Source organism: Falco biarmicus, chromosome 9 (assembly GCF_023638135.1).
Source record: "Falco biarmicus isolate bFalBia1 chromosome 9, bFalBia1.pri, whole genome shotgun sequence".
Taxonomy (NCBI): domain Eukaryota; kingdom Metazoa; phylum Chordata; class Aves; order Falconiformes; family Falconidae; genus Falco; species Falco biarmicus.
In genome coordinates, this window is record NC_079296.1 from 9,752,595 (window position 1) to 9,772,704 (window position 20,110).

A 20,110-nucleotide genomic window follows, 5' to 3' on the forward strand; every position below is an offset into this window, starting at 1 on the left:
CACTTGAGTCTGTCTGCTTTCCCTACCCTAGCATCTCTTGTCCATTGGAATATGCGTTCTGGTAACTTCTTAAGCAAGTGTCTTGTCAGTGCTTATACAATCCTGGCAGTAATCTTATGTCTTCATTTATCTGAAGAAACTTGGAATTCTGTGTACTTAGAGTATTCGTCTCTGGGTATGCTCAAAGGAGAGATGTTCATATCATGCACACGCTTCTTTTCCTGGGAATTAGAGGACTTCGCATAGTTAGCTGTAATTCCTGGATGCTCCTCAGTTAAGTTTGAGCAGTGACTCAAGCCAGACTGCCGGGCAGTTCTGGACTTGTGTGGCTGTTCTGTGCTGTACATGCCAAACCTGCTGCAGCCATGCTGTCTGCATGCACGTGCAGAGTAAAGCAGACTACTTCAGGCCAGTGACCTTCCTGAACATCTCCTGTACTTGCCAGGCAAATCTGAGTGCCTCAGTCTACTGCACCAGTCTGCACGTGTGCAGGAAAATCGGTGTGCTAGGGACGTCAGGCTGCAATCCACATGTGTTCCTGCATCATGGGCTGCATAGCATACGTACCCATTTGGCCCAAGATCTAGGGTCAGCCTGTGGGCTGTTTCTGATCAGAACAGTGTCACCTGTACTGGATCATTCACTTGGTCATTCTGCCAGTGGTGACCAAGCTGGGACTTCAGTGTGATGTTGTTTGCTTGCGGTTTTCTGCCTGTGCGTGGTCTCATAGTTGCCTTTACCTTCTGCCCCACAGGTGCACCTTTGTGAAGCTGATGGCCTGCTGGAATTCCTGGGAGTCTCATCTACAGAATTCACTCACCAGCCAGTTCTCGTAGCAGTGAAGATGCTGAGGTCAGATGTCAACAAAACAGCCAGGTAAGCACATCTGCAGGGCTTACGATCTCTGAAGAAAAACAAATATTCCCCAAGCAACAGTTTGACATAGGTTAACCCTGGTGAGTTTTGTAAGAGTGCCATGTGTCTCTGGTGCATGGTCTGTGTGTTCCTGTAAGGAACAGGACATGGGTGGGCAGTGAGGGATAGGAATAGATGCAACATCAAACGGAAATGCTCTGTTAGTCTTGTTTGCTGGGGAAGGGGTCAACATTGAACACAAGCACAGAACCAGCTTTCAAACACAGTGTGTGCAGAAGCGTAAATGTCTCTGAACTGAGGTTTTCTTACATGCCACTTCTGCTTTTCTTGGAGAAAGGAATAGTTCAGGATTTGAACCTGTTTTCTGTTTTACAAGAAATGATTTCCTGAAAGAGATCAAGATCATGTCACGACTGAAGAACCCAAATATCATCCGGCTTTTGGGGGTGTGTGTGCGTGATGACCCACTGTGCATGATAACAGAGTACATGGAAAATGGAGACCTCAATCAGTTCCTGTCGCAGAGGGAGATCTACAGCAAATTTGCCATTTCAAACAATATTCCCTGCGTCAGGTAAGAGGAGCTGCCCATCTTTGGGACAAATAACAGTCCAGAGCTACCAGTTGCATCTGCTGTGCCTTTTGGGCAATGACCATCTTCCAGCCCAACTAGTGGCACGTGCTGTGGACACTAGTCCTGCTTTGTGTGGGAGGTTGTTCTTGAGACCTCTGGAGGTCTTATCCCATGAAGTGTCCCCGGCTGTGGGCTGTTCTGGTCACCGTGACAATCTTAGATGTACTGTTTACTGATGTGACCACCTGTTTGTATTAGTGGGCTTGCATCAAATGTTTCATTAATATGGGAAGCCAGTTGCATTACAGCAAGAATTTTGGGATGCAAATCCAGAATGTCTCTTCGGCTTTTAAGAAAGTTCATATGTTCTTTGGATGTCTAAAAAATACTACGTGAACAGTTTTATGTGAAGCTTCACTGAGGCAAGATTTAATCAGCCAACAGAAGGAGAATATTTTGGCAAACCATTTTCTGTCAGCAGTGGCTCTTATCTCCCTCCTGTATGGAAGCATTAAATCTAACAAAGCATCTCTATTGCAGGTGATGTTCCTTCAGAGGAGACTTGTATGTAGCACTAATGTAGTCTGCGTGATAAAGAAACCTGCACTGCTCAGCGCTGCCGTGTTGCTTAGCCTTTGGCAGGTACCTCCCCAAAGGCTCAGATTTATTTGTTGTTCAAGATCTAGGCAGTTAGGCAGAGCCAGTTCTGTTGGTGGACTGGACAGGGGATGGCTGGGTCTCGCCACGGTGAGACAACACCAGTGTTTGTGCCGGTAGCTGGCAGGGATTTGCATCTGAGTAGGAACATATTCCTGCTCTCTCCCGTCTCCTGCCCTTTCTGCACATCTGAAACAGCTTTCACCTTTAGACTTGCGGTTTTGTTTCTTGGCCAAAGCCTTAAACTGTCCTTTCTTCTTTATCTCCTCCTCACCTCTCATCTGACTTCAGCTCTGTCACTCACATTATTCTTCCTTGGATTCCATTACTTGGCTCTACTTGTAGTTTTTCTTTCTCTCCAGCTGATCCTCCAGCCCTCTCCTTTTGTCCCTTCCAGCCAGATACGGTTTCACATCAAAGGAAGGGCGGTGCAGCTAGCTCGGATATCTGTCTACACAGGAGTTGTTTACTGAGAGCGAAATGAATCCTGCTGCCAAAGAGTGCAGCTTGTCTCTGCCAGTGCCTGTGGGTGTCTAGTTGATGTGGTGAGGTCCAACCATCCCACCTGTCTCAAGCCCGATATTTGGTGCACCAAATGTGGTGACCAGCCCTTTCCTGCAGACACATCACATGTTTTTAAGCCCTTATGGCTCTTCAGTATTTGAAATGAATCTCCCTGCTGCATCTCTGGCTGTCTGGCAAATCGATGGCTTGGCTGAGGAGTGTCTCCCATCCTGCCCCTCCATGCAGAGCCGCAGGCTGAGCCCTGCAGAGCTGCTGAGCGGAGGGGCAGGTAGCCAAAAGGTAGCTGCTGGCAGGACCCTGCCAGGGTGCAGGTGGACCAGGAGAGACTGGGCTTCTTGGTGGCAAGAGCAACAGCCTAGGCAGGGAGACAATGGCAACGGAGCAGGGGGATGGGAGAATGTAGGATCTTGGAGACTCTGCCTACTCCTATGTGGCAAGCCAACAATCAGGTTAACGAGGTAGAAGTGGGTGGCAAAGTTCCTTCTCTGGGGCACAGCAGGTCCCCCCACATCAGGAGAAACATCGAGCTGGCTGTGGGACTGGGCTGTGCCACCTGGCTGAGCTGTGACACTCACCATGCTGAAAGGCTGGGAGGGAAATGGTGCCGGGACACCCCTGCCGGGGTGAGGGGCTGCCTCTGAATCGCTGTAGTGATAGCGTAGCTGTTGATTAGAATAGGTATATCTGATCTGTGATCTTTAGATGCATTACACTATTGTAATTTAGATAACATGGTAGTGCTTTCCTCATTGCCACCAGAACACAAAGAGAAGGAGGCTGAGACTTTCTTTTTCTGACCTGTATCGGAGAAATACTGTGAACGTTTTATTAGATTTCTTGTGACAAGTGCTCGGTTATGTGAAGTGTTTGAGCACACACAGTGGGGAAACGAGCTGAGCATCACAGAATAATTGTGTGAAGAATGCTGAAAGTCAGATGTACTGTGTATCACGCAACTTTATTAATAATTATCTTAATTTTGCTAATGGGGGAATGAAGATTATATGAAATGGGAAATGCATCTGTTTGTATTTTCAATAATAAACGTATTTTTACAAAAAGTAAGCTCTCTTTACTGTTAAGTGACATATTTATGTAAGCATGGTGCCTGTGTTAAAAACTGCTTAGCTTGGTATTTTAAAGATATGAGATTCTGAGATTATACAGCCTAATTTTCTATGTCTCTGTGGAATGCTGGTGCTTTGGTACATAAACTATTTGAAAATCTTGATATTGTAGTTGATAATAAAAACCTACAGGATGTCACATTCTAAGGGCCCTGAATTTCAGGGACAGCTTGTCTGTTCTTGCTTAGTCAGCTCAGGAGCTTGGCTTAGCCTGGCAGGTGAGGGTGTTAATGCCCTAAAACTAGACAGTTTAGTTTCAATATTATGGCAGAAAATAAAATGACAGGTCACTGCAACACATCAAATGCAACAGAGTTGAGTGTGGGGAACTCTACTGATTTTTCTTTCTCCTATGTTTTCTTTTAATGCAGCTACTCTAATCTGCTGTACATGGCCACCCAGATTGCCTCTGGCATGAAGTATTTAGCATCTCTGAATTTTGTGCACAGAGATCTGGCAACTCGCAACTGCCTGGTGGGGAACAACTACACTATCAAGATTGCAGACTTTGGCATGAGCAGGAATCTTTACAGTGGGGATTACTACCGTATCCAGGGGAGAGCTGTACTGCCCATACGCTGGATGGCCTGGGAAAGCATCCTCCTGGTAGGGACTGCACAAAAGCATTTTCTGTTCCTTCCTTTGACTCTCACTGTGCTCCTAAACCAGTAACACATACATGTGTAGCAGTCATTACAGCATCAAAATGTATGCTACAGATGGCCCCAGGTAAGAAGTCCATTAGGTTGTGTTGGACATAACTCTTGTCCTGGGAAAGGAGTGTGCCCTTGCAAATACAGTGCAGATTGTAGAATCAGAGAATAGTCTGGATTGGAAGGGACCTTTAAAGGCCATCTAGTCCAACCCTGCTGCAGTGAGCAGGGACATCAACTAATCACTTTGGTCAGAGCCCTGTCCAACCTGACCCTGAGTGCTTCCAGGGATGGGGCATCTGCCACCTCTCTGGGCAACCTGTTCTGGTGTTTCACCACCCTCACTGTAAAAAAAATTCTTCTTTATACCTAGTCTGAGTCTACCTTCTCTTAGTTTAAAACCATTACTCCTTGTCCTATCGCTGCAGGCCGTGCTAAGAAGTCTGTCTCCACCTTCCTTGTGGGCCCCCCTTAAACACTAAAAGCCTGCAGTAAGGTCTCCCTGGAGCCTTCTCTTCTCCAGGCTGAACAACCCTAACTCAGCCTGCCCTCACAGGAGAGGTTTTCCAGCCCTCTGATCATTTTTGTGGCCCCCTCTGGGCCTGCTCCAGCAGATCGATGTCTTGCATGTGCTGAGGACCCCAGAGCTGGATGCAGTACTGGGGGTGGGGGGCGAGGGGGTCTCGCAAGAGTGGAGCGGAGGGGCAGAATCAGCTCCCTTGACCTGCTGGCCATGCTGCTTGTGATGCAGCCCAGGGTACAGTTGGCTTTCTGGGCTGTGAGCACACATTGCTGGGTCATGTCCAGCTCTTCATCCACCAGCACCCCAAGACCCTCCCTGCAGGGCTGCTCTCGATCCCTTCGTAGCCCAGCCTGTGTTGATACCAGGGTTGCCCCGACCCAGGTGCATGATCTTGCACTTGACCTTGTTGAACCTTGTGAGGTTCACATGAGCCACTTCTGGAGCTTGTCCAGGTCCCTCTGAATGGTGTCCCATCCCTCAGCCCTCACCTGGCACCTAACTTCTGTGCCTGGCGTTCAGGATCCCTGCTGGAACTGTAAGGAAGTTGCCTCCTCTCTGCTTATTTCCCTAGCTGGGAAGCTGAGAGGGGCAGGGACAAAACTTCAAGTGCCAGGGCTGGTTTTGAGGTTGGGGTTTTGCTTTGTGTTTAAGGGTCCTGCTGTCTCCCCTTAGGACATTGTTCAGCAGCCCAAATGCACCCGGTCTGGAGGCAGTTCCTTAATGTTCAGCCCAATTATTCCTTTGTCAGACTAATTGGTAAGATCACCTAGTTAAACTTCCTTACAACACACACTCCAGGTACCCAGAAGAATTGTCATTCTCTGCTATAAAGGCTGATAGGCCTAAGCTTTCCTAAATTCACCCTATTTTCCTGGTTACAGCTGCATCTAAACCATAAGTCACTCCCATCTTCCTTGTGTGAATGTCTTCCAAGCGTTGACAGGCTGCTGGCATTGCCAGATAAGCCTTGGCAATCTGGGTCTTGGATGCTTTCTGCCCAAACAGGCCCTCCAACCTCCCAGTGTTTTGTTATTTTCTAGCAATGTTTAGCTGCTTTTTACATCTTCAGAAACGCATTGTTGCAAACATGGCCAGTTTGGGTACATTTTTTGAAGACAGAAAACAGGGACAGCAAGCAGGCTGTCACCAGCTTCTTACATGTGCAAAAATGAAAATTATCTTGGCCTTTCTCTAAGAGTCTCGAGTCTGCTTCGGTTCTGTTTCCACCCTGAGGGCTCTGCTTTCTGTTCAAAGGCCTGTCTGAGCTGCACTGCTGTGTGTTGGGTGGAGGAAGGCAGTAGCTATCTGCCTGGCTGCCACTGTCTGTTTTCCTACTACTGCAAATACAGACTTTCTGAGGAGGGTCAGGAGTCTCTGGCTTTATCTGACACTTGCTCCCTGTTTCAAGAGGTTTATCCCAGTGAAAACAGCACCTTAGAGCTGTCCCATGGGTCCCACAGACATGCTGCTCCTGCTCCACAAAGCGGTTGTCACACCTCAGTCCCTTTGTGCATTGCTGAGCATAGGTCACCTGCTCTGCTGTCTCATTTTCAGAGCACTTTTCCAGGTGTGAATTCTGCATCCTTGGATTTAGCTGCAGAGGGTGTAGACTGAAGTGTTTTTTGCTGAATGTGCACTGTGAGCAACCTGGGCTTACAACATCCTTTCTCTTCACAGGGCAAGTTCACCACAGCCAGTGATGTCTGGGCATTTGGGGTCACCCTCTGGGAGATGTTCATACTGTGTAAGGAGCAGCCCTACAGCCTCCTCTCAGATGAACAAGTCATCGAGAACACAGGAGAGTTCTTCCGGAGCCAGGGCAGGCAGGTAAGAAAGCAAACGTGATCTCTCCTTCTTGAGTTACCCTGGTCACATCCAGGTGGGATCTCTCCAGGGCCTTCAGGGTGGCCTTACATCACCTGCAGAAGACTCTGCTTCTATTACTAATCTTCTGAGTGTATCCTTCCTCTTTTTATCTCCCTTTATCTGGGCTCACTGCACTGGCTTTTGTCTCTTGGAGTCCCTCTGGAGGGATCTCCTGGCTCTGTCCAGTGCTTCTTCCCTATTATAAGCTGCTCCTATTTCAGTCTGTCCTCTTTAGCTTTTCTGGGCTCTCCTGCACAGCCCTTTTGTTCTTTTCCTTTGTCAGATCTCTCTCCTACTAGCATTTTCTCTGACAGACAAAGCACGTGCTGAGGTTGGGAAGGAGGAGTTAGTTCCCAGGGAATTAAATACTCCCTGAACAAGCCTTTCACATTTGTTCTAGTTGCTGAAGGGCTTTCCCATGTCACTGTCCTCTCTTACTAACTCCCAGGCAGGACTGTGCATTCCACTGTTGCTGCCTCCAGTAGATACCAGTGATGACGCAGGACAATCACACCCCCTCAGTACAGAGGATCACTGTGCCCAAAAAAAGTGGCGTGCCAGCTCAGAACACTTGGCTGTTCTCCCAGAATTCACCTTTAGCACTAAACAAGTTAAAGGATTAAGGGGAATAAAATGATGGGAGGTTTTATTCACTGTCTCCCAAATACTAATGATTTACTGAAGAGCCTAAAAGATATGTATTGAAATGAGAGGGGGGAAAAATTCTGCCAAGCTGTGCTTTAGATAAGCTCTAAAAGGTGTTTTTTCTGTCTCTGCTAACAAGCTGACACGATGCTTAGAAAGCCTCATGGGTTGTCTACGGTGAGTGAAAGTATTTGGATTTTATTGTGGTAAATTTGGTTTTGGTTTGTGTTTTGCTGTCACCTGGAAGATAAGTCTGCTCTGAAGCATTCATGTTTCCTGGGGGACAAAGGACTGTTTTGTGACCAGCTCATCAGACAAGTTGGCAAAGTGTCCGCGGTGCCATTTGAGATGGCGTCAAAGCTCCATCCGGACTGCGCTGCCAGATTCATGCTTAATGGATTTCAAACATTGCATGATGACTGTCTCGTAAACCTAGAGTGAAACTGTCTTTTTGGTGTTAACTTAGTAAACGTTCAGTTCTTTCACGAAAACCCACTGAAATAGCTGTAAATTTCTTCCTTCCAGATCTATCTCTCCCAGACTCCTCTGTGTCCTAACCCTGTGTTTGACCTGATGCTGAAATGTTGGAGCAGGGATATAAAAGATCGTCCCACTTTTGACATGATTCACCACTTCCTGCTGGAACAAATGGAATCAAACATTTGACTCCAGAGAAAGAGACGAACTGTTGAGAACAGAGTGCCTTTGGTCTCTCTTTGCCTGTACCTCACGGGAAGATGGTCAGGCCACCTTGCTCTCCTCCCCTGGCTGGACCGTATTTAAGTTGAGATGTCCATGGCAGCTGCTCATTCTATTGGCCATGGTCTGACACACAGGACCAGAGGATCTCATTTGGTTGACAAATCATCTCCTCTTCTGAATCATTTCCTGGGAATACTGTGAGCGGGGTTTTACTAGATACCCGTACACCTTTGGGCAAAACGAATGAGTAAAACTTGGAGGGACTTGGAGCTTTCTCCTGGGTGGAATACAAAGCTACCGGCTGGTGAGAGCGCTACCACTCACGACCAGATTTCTAGAAGTAAAGACTTCGGTCATCTAAAACTATTCCATTAAATCAAATGGAAGTCTTGTGCACATTAGCAAGTGTTTCTGTATGCTCTTGCTTCAGACAATATGTATAGTGAGAGACTAGAAATGTCTAGAGCTAGGAGGTGGTGTAACGGACTTGAGAACTGACAGAGCATTTAGCAACCCTTTGGAAGTAACGCTACCAGGGTCTACGGAGGATGCTGATACAAGAGTCCAAGATAATGTTCTTTTTTCCTGTGGTTGTTAAGCACTGCTTTTGTTATATATGTGCGTTTTCCCCACACTGGATTTTTTTTTCTAGAAAAAAAATTTTGAAAATGAATGTTAAAGGTCATAGGAAGGTCACTGCCGTAGAAGATCTTCTTTTGGCCTACAAATTAAGGCTAGGGTAGGGAGTTTGTATTGAAAAGTAGCTGATACTGTACTACTGTCACTATGTAGATTTATTAGCCTAATGAACTTGTAGCCACAATGGACTGATGTGCAATTAATCCTGTATAATTACCCATTAATATGAGATCTCTAAGTCAATGCTGTTACATGTGCAGAGGGAACTTAGATTTGGTGAAACAGAATGGCTGAGAGCAGAACCCGCTATGTCACTTGTTGTAGCTCATGTGAGAGGAAAAGGAGCAGAGTACGGGTCGTCCCCTGGCACACACGTGTGCACACACACAGATATGTCCGTCAGTGTGAGCAGTTCCTCTTAGACCTGCAGCAGGGTTAGTGCTGTCGGCCAGGCAGATGTGCTTTGGTCCAGGCTCCGTTATCGCAGTGATCAAACCTGGCAGCGGGAGATGGGGGTGACGTATCCTCTTAGTTGGGGATTGTGTTTTATTTCGGATGCTCCCTGCACAGTGCAAGACCATTTACTCATTGGACTTGGGGTTGTTTGTTGTTTGTCCTGTCACAAACGGCTCATTCTCTGGAGGGTTTTAGAGGGCTCTGAAATCCATTTGGAGTGAGTTAGAGAACTCTGCTCATTTCTACAATAAATCCATTGTGGATTTACCAGGTGCCTGGGGAATACTCTGCTATTCCCTCTCTAATCGTTTAGCCGGATCCTTAGGACCAAACCAAGTAGTTCATAAGCTGGGAGAAGATGAAAGCTCAGCACTTGACTTTTTTTTTTTTAAACAGCATCCAGCATAGCATATATTTCCAGTAAAAATTATAAAGATAATTTTTATTTTAGCCACAAGCGTAGTATGACTGGCTGTTTGTGCTATGAGTTCTGTAAGAGGGCACTGCTGAGAGAATGTCAAAACAGTTATAATATGAGGATGATTGTTATGTTGAAAGAAAAAAGCATGCTTCTGAGTTGGCAGATGCCAGGATGGAGTGCGGCATGGCTGTGTCTGCTCCCTGGGCAGGGCGTACTCCATCGGGAAGCTCCCCAGTTGCAGCTCACTCGGTAGGACTGTGCCCAGGTTGTGCTGCTGCAGACGCGGTGGGGGGTTCCTGTGGCTGTGCAAAGGTGTCTCCATCCGAGCTGGTCCTCTGAGCCCCTTTTATGTGCTAAGGAGCCAGAGGGTCCAAGTCTTCTCGTTTCCCTGCAAGGGCTACGTGGGCTCACGTGAATCTCGCCCCCAAATGGGTGTTGTGTTTTCCTGTTTGAGTAGAGGGGCCCAGAGTGAGCTGCCGTTCCACGTGTGTGCTGTCTGTCCGGAGCTGGGTGGTGGGAGTAAAGGCCAGCGTGGTCCTGCTGCAGCCTGCTGGGCACTGGTGGCTGGCAGACCACACGCTGGTTGTATTTCTGGAATATTTCTACTCTGTCCCAGAAAACGTACCCAAGTCACATGCAGCCATGCGCATGATCTCCTGCACTTCAGAGTTTAGAGATACCAGAGTGCTTAATGTCACCTGGATGGGCTTTGTACTTCTGTTACGTCAGGATGTGCTGTTCCTCCGCTGACATGTTGACATACGAAGTTTCTCTCATATCAATAAATTCTAATGATAACCTTGACAAAAGTGAATTTCTACTTTTTCACCCAGGTGCCTGCGCTGAGGACAGAGATCCTGGTGTGGTTGTTCAGTAGCTCTTTGGTTTGTGTGTGACCCCCAGGTTTGGAAGGAGCAGCCACTGGCTGTTTAAAGGGATGAGTTTTGAAGGGAGTGCTGGAGAGGGGCTGGTGGGACCTGGATCAGTCTGGGATCGTTGTTTGGGGCTGTGAATATGGTGCTGCATTTCAGTAACAATTTTTAGGTCTTCGTGTTAAAATCAGAAGATCTGGGCTGGGAGGAACCTTTCTATGTCTCTTATAAAATTGTCTACTGAAAGCGGAGCCAACTTTAGAGCTCCATTTGGGTGCTCTGGGCTTTGAAAATCTCCAAGGATGGAGATGCCACCACTTCCCCTCACAGGGGTTGTGCTGCTCCCATGGAGGAGAATTTTCTCCCTATGTCCCGTGGGCCTTCCCCTTGCTGCATTTTGTGTCTCTTACCTCTGTGTCTTGCCCTGTGCACCTCTGAGCAAAGCCATCATCCCCTCACAGCCCCATCCACCCTGCAGACCTGGAGAGGTCTCCCCCTGATTAGAGCTTAGATGTTTGGACCACCTCAAATTCATTTATAAAGGGCTGGAAGTTCCAGATCTTAAAGTGTTTAGGCACCAAGGGCAGCATTTTTATGTCCTCAGATACAGTTTTGGGTGGAGTGTAGGCACCAAGTGCATGTGAACAACCCTTGTATACTCTGCTGCTTAGTAGCTTTGAAACCTTAAAATGATTCTGCTAGCCATGTGGCCGGGCTCTTCAAGGCCATAGGGGGATTCTGGCAATGAACCAGGTTTGCTGCTGCAGTTGTAGTTGATGGAGATGACGCTGGTGTGAACAGGCACAGTGGTCTTCAACTTGAGGATGTACTGGCCACCCGTGGCCACTGGGTAAAGAGGAGACCCATGTTCTGGGCCTGCCTTCAGCTGGGGGGGTGAAACCCACAGCGCACATGACAGCATGACCAGGCGGTGTTGGGAGTGGGAGCAGCCTTCATCCTGCATGAAGCAAGGCAGCGAAGGACTGCGTCCTCAAACAGCCCGCCCGGGGGGCAGCGAGGGAGCGGAGGGTTGAGCCCCACACTGCAGCGCGGTGAATTCCTTAACTTCTGCCTTGAGGTTTACTCGACAGAAGCACGTGCGCGTAGCCCGGTGTGCACAGGCAGCGTGACCTGGCCGTGCGCGTGCTGCACCAGTGCCCAGGGCTCGCACAGCAAAAGTTGTGCGTGTTGGATGTGAACTGCACCACGAATGTGTATTTGTGCTGGGGGCCGCTCGTGGGGAACACCTGGTGCTGCTGTCCCAAGGGCTTTGAGCCTTCAGGAAACCTGACAAATGTTATAAAATCTCCGTGTTCATCCAAAATTTCCGGGGGGGGGGGGGGGGGGGGGGGAGTGTGCTGCAGGTGGAAGTGCTGTCGGGTACCAGCATCACTCCTGGCAGCATCGCAGAGGTTTCCTGGGCGACTGCATCCCGCTTTATCTCCTTCCTCCCACTGCTGCCATGAGAGCTGCCGCATTGCCATGGCAGCCCTGAAGGAAAACAACCTCTTCCCTCCCAGTCCATACTATATCCCCGGGTAGTTCTGAAGTTAATCCAAAATGTCTGTTCATTTCCAATGCAAATAGCTCCGCTTGGGATCACGTAGTATTTGATTCATGATACTTTGGGTTGTTTTTTTTAAACATACTATTAAATATTCCAAGTAACAGTGCTTCGAAGAAGACGGAGCTCCAGGGTAAGCAGTGCTACCTGATACCAGGGTATAATTAAGGACCATACCATAGCACATTGAGGGTAAAGTAAAAATTGTTCTTTTCCCCTCTTTTTTTTTTTTCATTTGTTTTGAGCTGCCAAATGTTACCAGGGCTGCTGTGCAGGGTTTGCTTTCCAAACTGTCCTAAGTTTTGCATCAAAGATGTTTGAAGGTCTCCTTTGATTAAATATTTGCATAGACGTGATACGGTCTTGTCAAGTTGGTTGGGGCACAGTCCTGCTGCCAGAGCAGAGCTCTTTGAAGAAGGCAGCGACTCTGGGTGCTGGTGATCTAAATTGATGTGTGGTTAGATGTATTCCCTCCCGCAAAAAAAAAAAAAAAGAGCTTTTTGGAACATTCTCCTCTAAAGGCTTAGAAAGAAGAAACCAAGCTGTCATGGGTAGGAGGTGATGTGTTGTTGGTTAGAAGGTGAGACATGAACAGCAGAAGTAAGTGGATGGGCTTTGTGGTGGAGGAGTTGGGGAGGGGTCCCCGGTGACCCCTGCTGAGAAGTGACACTAAATGGGCTGGGAAGGGCTGGATGGCCGCTGGGGGGAAACAAGCTCCTGTTGGTACAAAACCGCTGGGGTTAGTCCAGCCTGAGGGCTGACTCTGAGGGGCATCAGGGCGACCTCCCAGGGTGCAGGGGCTGGTGATGGACCAGGCTGCAAACCTCAGCGCAGGGGCAGGAGGCAGGCAGGTCCCAGGCTGCAGGTTAAGGAAGGAAACGCGCTCCACCCTTCACGATGCTCCTGCGGTGACGATGGGATCAGTCCTTCCCATTACAGCAACACGCAGGATTTTTCCATTCCTGATCCCCCTATCCTCCAACCTTACATAAGCTCTGGGGTTGGGTTTTTTTTTTAACATGTTTTTGCCTTGCTGCGGTTGTCTGAACGATGTGAGTGTTACTCCGTGCATGCTGTCACCCTGTCAAAGCTGTGCGCTGACAGTGGCTTGGGAAAGATGAGTAACAGCAAGGAGGGAGCTGTGGCAGGGCTGGCACCTCCAAAAGCCTCAGGACTTTCCCCTGCCTGCTCCTGCTTGCAGGCAGCTCCCCCAGGAGCAGGGAATACTGACAGCAGCCAGGGCTGCTCCTCTCTGGGTTGCTGCTTTGGCCGCTGAAAGCAGGAGGAAGAGGAACCGAATTGTGCTACTGCTTTTTGCAGCACCTCGCAGGCTGGTAGTGTCACCCCGAGCCCCTGAGGAAGCCCCCATGGGTGGCTGCGGGTGCTGCTTTGCATCTGCTTTGGGTGGCTGAGTGCAAGGTGGAGCTGCCTCGAGGCCATCACTGAGCCCAGGCTCCGCTCCTGGCAGGAGGTGAGGGAAGGTGCCTTGTCACAGCATCTCACCAGTTGTCCCGTGTGCTGCAGCCGGCCGTGCCGGTAAACCCACAAACACAACCAGGACGTCAGAACAGGTTGCTGTCGTTCAGGTGGAGCGATGGTCACAGCCAGGGCTTTGCAATGCCACCACGGTTGCTTGAGAGCATCGGGAAGCCAAGCCCAACGTGCGGGATGGTTTGGGAAGGACTTGGTGGGCAGAGAAGGGGTAAACCCCGGGGTGCTGGGCAGCGGGCACAGCCCTGCCGGGCTCTGCGGGACCGGGAGGGGTGCGGAGCCCAGCGAGGACGGGCCCAGGGCCAAGGCTGTTCCTGGGCGATCGGGAAGGCAGAGCAGGTTTGGGTGACGCAGCCTGGGGAGCGGCGATCGCAGAGATAGGGCTGAGTAAGAGGAGAGTGAAATGGGGCTCAGCCTTGGGAAAGCAGGTTGCTCACTGCTCAGCAGCGAGGTTTGGGGTCAGCAGTGGTACGAACTACAGAAATGGGGGCTCCCTCCAGTTCTTAATCAAAATACCCAGGAGGAGGAGGAGAAACAGCCCTGCTGAGACCGGTCCCTTGCCCATGCGCCAAGGCTTTTACCGGTAGCACCTGTAATTCACTTTGCAGCAGATCCCTTCTCCATAAACCCAGACTGACTTGCCTGAGCTCCTCAGATTACCTCGCTTTTAATTGCTCATGAATTGAATCCTTTCTCAGCCCTACCATTATTTTGCTCATGATCAAAATTCCTCCAGCCATCCTGTAATTATTGGGCTATGTCATTTGTGCTCTTGCTCAGCTTTATCGTCCCAGTGTAGCTTCCCCGTGTTGCAAGACTTGCTGAAAATTATCCATGGGGACGAGCCACCGAGCTCCTCTGGCAGCTGCTGGTGAGAGATCCTGCATGCAAAGTGGGAAAAGTTGCCAAATGTAAATGCACAGCTCTGCTCGCTGTTGTTTAAAGTATTTGGAAGGGAAAGGACTTACTCATCATCTTATGATCCTCATGCATCATCTGGCTTTATCCCCAGATATGCAGTGGGCTCATTGATTGAATATTTCTGTCCGTACATTGCAACTGGCAGCTCTACCTTTGCTGGTGGGATAACATCGCCATTAGGAAATCCAATGCTGGGAATAGCTGAAGTTTCTGATCTGTACTGGTGGACTCGGGAGGGGAGCCAGAGCTCCACCACCTGCCCTACCCTGGGCCACCAAAAAGTCGCAACTGCCTGTCCCATGCTACAGGGAGCGGAGAGGCAGCAATGCCATGACACACCCCACGGAGGGGTCCCAAAAAATGGAGCGATGCTTGTTCCTGGGCTGAGCAGCCACCTGCCTGCCCATGCCTCTCCCGTGCAATGCAGGGCCTGGGGGGGCTGTGAGCCCCATCCTGCTCTTTGCTAGAAGGGTACGGAGCAGAGAGGTTTGGAGGGTTCAAGCAGCCATTTGTCTTTATTTTTGAGTTTCAGTATTGAACAAGGGACACTGGGAAATTCCCAGTAACTCACAGTGTTTTAGAACGGGGTGGGGGATTACAAGATTGAAAGCTGAGGTGTGTTGAACTGGAAATACTGTAACTGGAGAGCTGTTGGTGTCAGCGCTGTCCAAGCGCCTGCCGCCATGCTGTGCTCCCGCTGTACATTTTCCCATCCCCAGGTGCCGCTTCAGCCGCTCTCCCTGACCCCATCCTGTATTTCTCCATGAACCAAAGCACAAGCCCGTGCCTATACATGCCTGTAAATCTGAGCCAGTTTTCATGTGAAAACACGCATGTGCGAGCATACACAGACCTGCCTGGCTGCACACGCAGCCACACGCACCTCCTCGGTGCTCCCCTCGTGCCGCTGCTCCAGTGGTGTCAATTCATTCCCAGTCGCTTGCAGATCCCGGTACGATCCCCTTCCCTCGCTCGTGTGCTCCTGGCCTTGCCAGTGCACAAAAGTTTTGGAGCAGGTCACCCTGCCCGTGGATGCTCCACATGCCATCTCACTGATGGCTCTGTTTTGGTTTCCTTCTCAGCTACCAGGGCTTTGTCCCTCAGTACGGTTCCTGGTTTGGAGAAACCTTTGGCAAAAGCCGGTGCTGCCTGCTGATGGACCCTGGCGTCGGGAGGAGCCCCTGCCCCTTGCTGGCAGCACTGCGTCGGCAGAAGTTCATCCAGCGGGACAAAGCGCTGTGCCTGGGTTCTCCCCGGCCGTCCAGGTGAGCAGACCCCGGGTCTCATCCCTTCACTCTGCTAACGAGCACAGGGTCGATCATGAGCAGGGGGGTCTGTGCCCATCCTTGGTAGGCTCCTGGGGTGAAACGGGGGGGAGGTTCCATGGAGCGATCCTGGCTCTGGTGCAGGAGCATGGACACCTGAGAGCAGCACTGCTGCGGAGCTGGACCACTCGCCCCTGGCTGCTGGGCACGGGGCATCCGCTGGAGTGGAGAGGAGAATGTCAGTTCGCAGGTAACTTAGATGAGAATAAATGATTTTAGGGCACGCTATGAACTCATTTCCCCATTCTTCTCTATTCCTTTTGTGATTTAACCTCAGCCAGCAATTCAGCCCCACACAGCTGCTTGCTTGCTCCCCTGCAGCAGGATGGGGGAGAAAACCAGAGGGGTAGAAGTGAGAAAACTCATGGGTTGAGATAAAGAAAGCTTAATAATTGAAATAATAATAATGAATAATTGTAATGAAAAGGAAAATAACAAAGAGATAAATAAACCTCATGAAAGATAAGCAATGCAAATGAAACCAGTTGCTCACCAGCAACCGGCTGATGCCCAGCCAGTCCCCTAGCCATAGCCTCGCCCCCCCCCCCCCCCCCCCCCATTTTATCATTGAGCATGACACCACATGGTATGGTACATCCCTTGGGCCAGTGGGGTCAGCTGTCCTGGGCATGTCCCCCCCAGCCCCTTGTGCCCCGCAGCCTGCTCGCCGTGGGGTGAGGAGCAGAACAGCCCTTGGCTCCGGGTGAGCAAAAGCATCCCTGTGTGATCAGCACAAACCTACAACACAGCCCCTACTAGCTACTGTGAAGAAAATTAATTCTGTGCCAGCTGAAACCAGCACAACTCCACAGGCTGAAATCCGTCCCTGTGGGGCAGGTCAGCAGCCGCCCCCCGGTGCAGGGCTGCTCCCGCTCGGAGCTCTCTCGCAGCCTGTGGTTCGTTTTGCATCCTGCTGCTCCTGCCCGGCAGCAGGGCTGGGGTGCCCTTCCCTTCCCTTCCCACCTTCCCCGCTTCTGCTGCTGGGCCCCGTCTCCTCCCTGATACTACGACGTGCTCATGGAGATTCCCAGCACTGGGAATCTGTGGAATCTCCTGCCAAGTCCCAGCCCTTCTGGGCAGGGAGCCTAGTCCCTGCAGAGCAGACCCAAACGGGGCCACAGCAGCAGCCGCACCATGATCCCAATCAGCCCCAATTAATAGACTTGCTGTCCATTGGAGATGTGTTTGCCATGTGCCATATCTCATGTCTAAGCTGTAGGTGCTGTGGCTGCCCTGTTCGGTGGGAGCGAGTCCTCTCCTGGCCAAACGCAGGGGTAACGTGCCCGGATGGGACCTGGGTCTTCATTTCCCTGGAGATGGCCACGCCAAAGCGATGCTTCCCCATTTCTTACTGAGAATTTGTGCCACGCAGCTTCTTGGAAACTTTTGGCCTTTCTGTTCATCTTAACCCTGTTTTCCAGGATCTAGGTCTCCGCTGCACAGGTGGTGGTTACAGGTTTCGTTCCTGGCCATTTACATTTGCATTTCCTTGGACTAAAATATAGTTGGGATGGACCCAACTAACCAGTTGACCTAGTTGGCTGTCTCTCATTATCCTGTTGTCATTCTTGTTCTCTCCCCACCAGCCTTTACGTCATCTGGCAATGTTTGCAGCTGGGAGCTCATGTTTGCTGCTCACTGGTGAACCCCTGAAGACTATGGCTGCAGGGAGCGTGCCTGCTGTGCTGATAACCCTTCATCGACAGCTCCTGCTGTTGAGCTGCCAGTGAGTGATCCCTTAAACTTGTCACTGCAAACTTCATGGGTACTGCCCGGCATCCTTCTGGGTAGCTGATGTGATGGAGATCAAAGAGCAGTGCTGGATCTGGGTGGTTGCCTGTAGCTAACTGGGTCTGAAGGCTTTTTCTGAAGGTCTGATCTTGATTAAGCCTTGTTGATGGGCATCAAGTATTTTGCTGGTTTCTATCAGCCGAGCCCCACGTTGCTCTCTGGCTAGAGGCGAGGTCAGGCTCTGCTGGTTGGGTTATGCTGGATCTCCGAGGGTGGCCATGCTGGTGTTGAGGGGGTTATGGCACAGGCCAAGCAGCAGGTACCTGCTCCCTGGGAACCTGGACTGAAAACACGTGGAGATTTACTCAAATCAAATGCACAGCTTCTGACTTTTAATTTAGTGCCTTCCTGCACGACCTTTCTGAATTGATGTTTGCAAAACCCAAGGTTGTAAGAAAGAGCTCATATGGATTTCTCAAGTACAAAACAACTTCTTTTTTCTTTTTCCTTTGGTTTGTGGGATAAAAAGAGTAGATGCAATATTTTCATTAATAGTGAAGGAAATACTAGGACAAACCTGCTTTAAAATTTGTATGCTGGATTGAAAAATTGCTTTCATCCAGGATTTGTCTTTCCTTTGTTGCTAGCCTAACACTTGCTAATTCAATTACATAGAGTGTATATACTATACAAAGTTTTATGCAGTATATATACTTTATAATACAATTATAAGCAGGTTGCCCTTCAGAAGTTTTATACTCCTGCAGAAAGGGGCAAATCTTGCTCTGTGTGGTTTGAGGGGGACAGGCTGTAATTCCCTGGGGCTCCCTGCAGATGAAGCCTCTGCTGGAAGTTGGTGTCTTGTCCATGGGACTTTGCACTGTGGTGCAGATGTCCACCAAACACGAGGAGGTCAGGGGGAGGCAGTACTGACCAGAGGGCTGAGAAAAAATGACCTCCGAGAGCAAAAATGGAAGGAATTCCTTTTGTTTACAAAAAGACAAGACTGACATAGTAACAGATTTCCAATAAGGAAAAGGTTGTTGCAGGGCGTCAGAGCGATCATCCTCCAAAACCACTGAGGAGGGAGAAATTGGTTCATTCTTGGCACAGAGCATGAGGAAGCACCAGGCTGGAGGAGCTGTATGGAGCCGGGGCAGCCACATCACGAGGTATTTTTAAGGGAAAGCTGGACAGAAGATGCCAAGCTCAGCTATTCCTGCGGAGTCTCAAGCCGCAAGGCTCTGTCCCTCGTTTGCAGTGGGGATATTTACCATACACTGGATATAAGACAATTTTTTTTCCAGCCAGCATTACAGCAGACCTTTTCCTCGTTGAGCAGCAACGATGCCAGCGCAAGAATTCCTTGGGGAGGTCTGTGTCTAGGGTGTGCTGACGCAGCCATGTGAAGAAAAGGATGTGTTGGGTTTGGGTTTTTTTCTTTTCCCCCTTCTTTATAGCTTGGCTAATGATACTTTGCAGTTTAGGCATCACTTAAAATAAATAAGTTCTTGAACGTCTATTTGTGCAGATTTCCAGACGGTTTGTGGACAGGCACTCACAAGATGCAGTCGCAGCTGTGGGATGCTGTTGACCTCCAGGCTCCCTTCCATCACTACAGAGGGGCGGGGGGGCTCCGAGGCCCAGTGCAATGGGAATCCCTCGTCCTCGTTTGGCCACTCCTGTCTCTTACTCAGTGTCTGTCCTGCAGGGTACTTTCCCCGTGAGAAAAGCTGGGGCTGCAACAAGCTTTCCTGACCCTGACCTTAGGCCAAAACCTCCTGTGCTGGGGCTAGCAGAGGAAGAACTGATGGTGATGCACATGGACCCCGTGCCCTAGAGCCACCCTGACCAGTACAACCCAAGGACATGACTGCCTCAGAGGTGCTCACAGAGGATTTCACACCATCCTGCATCTGAGGAGCAGGAGTAGCGAATGCCCGAGCTAACCCTGGCAGTGGACAGGGAAAAAGGTGTTGACGTGGCCAGCTGAGCTGTGCCCGGGCAGGGAGCAAACCAGTAAGTGGTGCTGGGTGAAGAAGGTGCCTGGGCAGGGATGCTGCTGCAGAAGGGTGGGGGGTCGGGGACTGGTGGGCATGGAAGGGATCCCCTTGGTCCAGGGGTGTGAAGAGGGACTTTCATACAGACGTGGAGGGCAAGGACAGAAAGTTTAGAGTAGAGAAATCTCAGACACGTGAATATTTCTAGCAGCAGCAACTCTACTGCGTCTTCAGGAAATCGTGATTATTAATCACTCTTCCTAATCAAAATGGCTTAACTTCTCATTTGGTTGAGTTGTAGCTCCAAATCCCAGTCGTCAGGTCTTGCATTATGCTGTGCTGCACAGCCAGGGTTGCGTTTCCTCGGGGTGGACGGGGAGCCAAGCCCTGCCACTGCGGCCCTCCTCCTCCTCCTCTTGGCACCCTGGGCCGTGTGCTCTTGACTTCTCCCACCTGCACTTCCCCCATCATTCTCCCTGGTTTAAGCCCGGGATTTGCCCATGGAGCTGGGCGCTGCTCGGCACGGCTGGCATCGCTCAGGC

The 20,110-nt window shown here is 50.0% G+C and overlaps 1 protein-coding gene across 7 annotated transcripts in view; it reads left to right on the plus strand.

Annotated features, from left to right (window-relative positions):
• LOC130155165 (discoidin domain-containing receptor 2-like) overlaps positions 1–8,549 on the plus strand; it is a 61,244-nt gene extending 52,695 nt beyond the window's left edge. For all 7 annotated transcript variants that reach the window (XM_056352169.1, XM_056352172.1, XM_056352173.1 and 4 more), the window contains 5 exons: positions 755–876; positions 1,253–1,450; positions 4,131–4,365; positions 6,613–6,762; positions 7,972–8,549. In XM_056352169.1, coding sequence (XP_056208144.1) covers positions 755–876; positions 1,253–1,450; positions 4,131–4,365; positions 6,613–6,762; positions 7,972–8,112 — 846 coding nt within the window. In that variant the 3' untranslated portion in view covers positions 8,113–8,549. The remainder of the gene's footprint in view (positions 1–754; positions 877–1,252; positions 1,451–4,130; positions 4,366–6,612; positions 6,763–7,971) is intronic.
• The last annotated feature ends 11,561 nt before the right edge of the window (positions 8,550–20,110 follow it).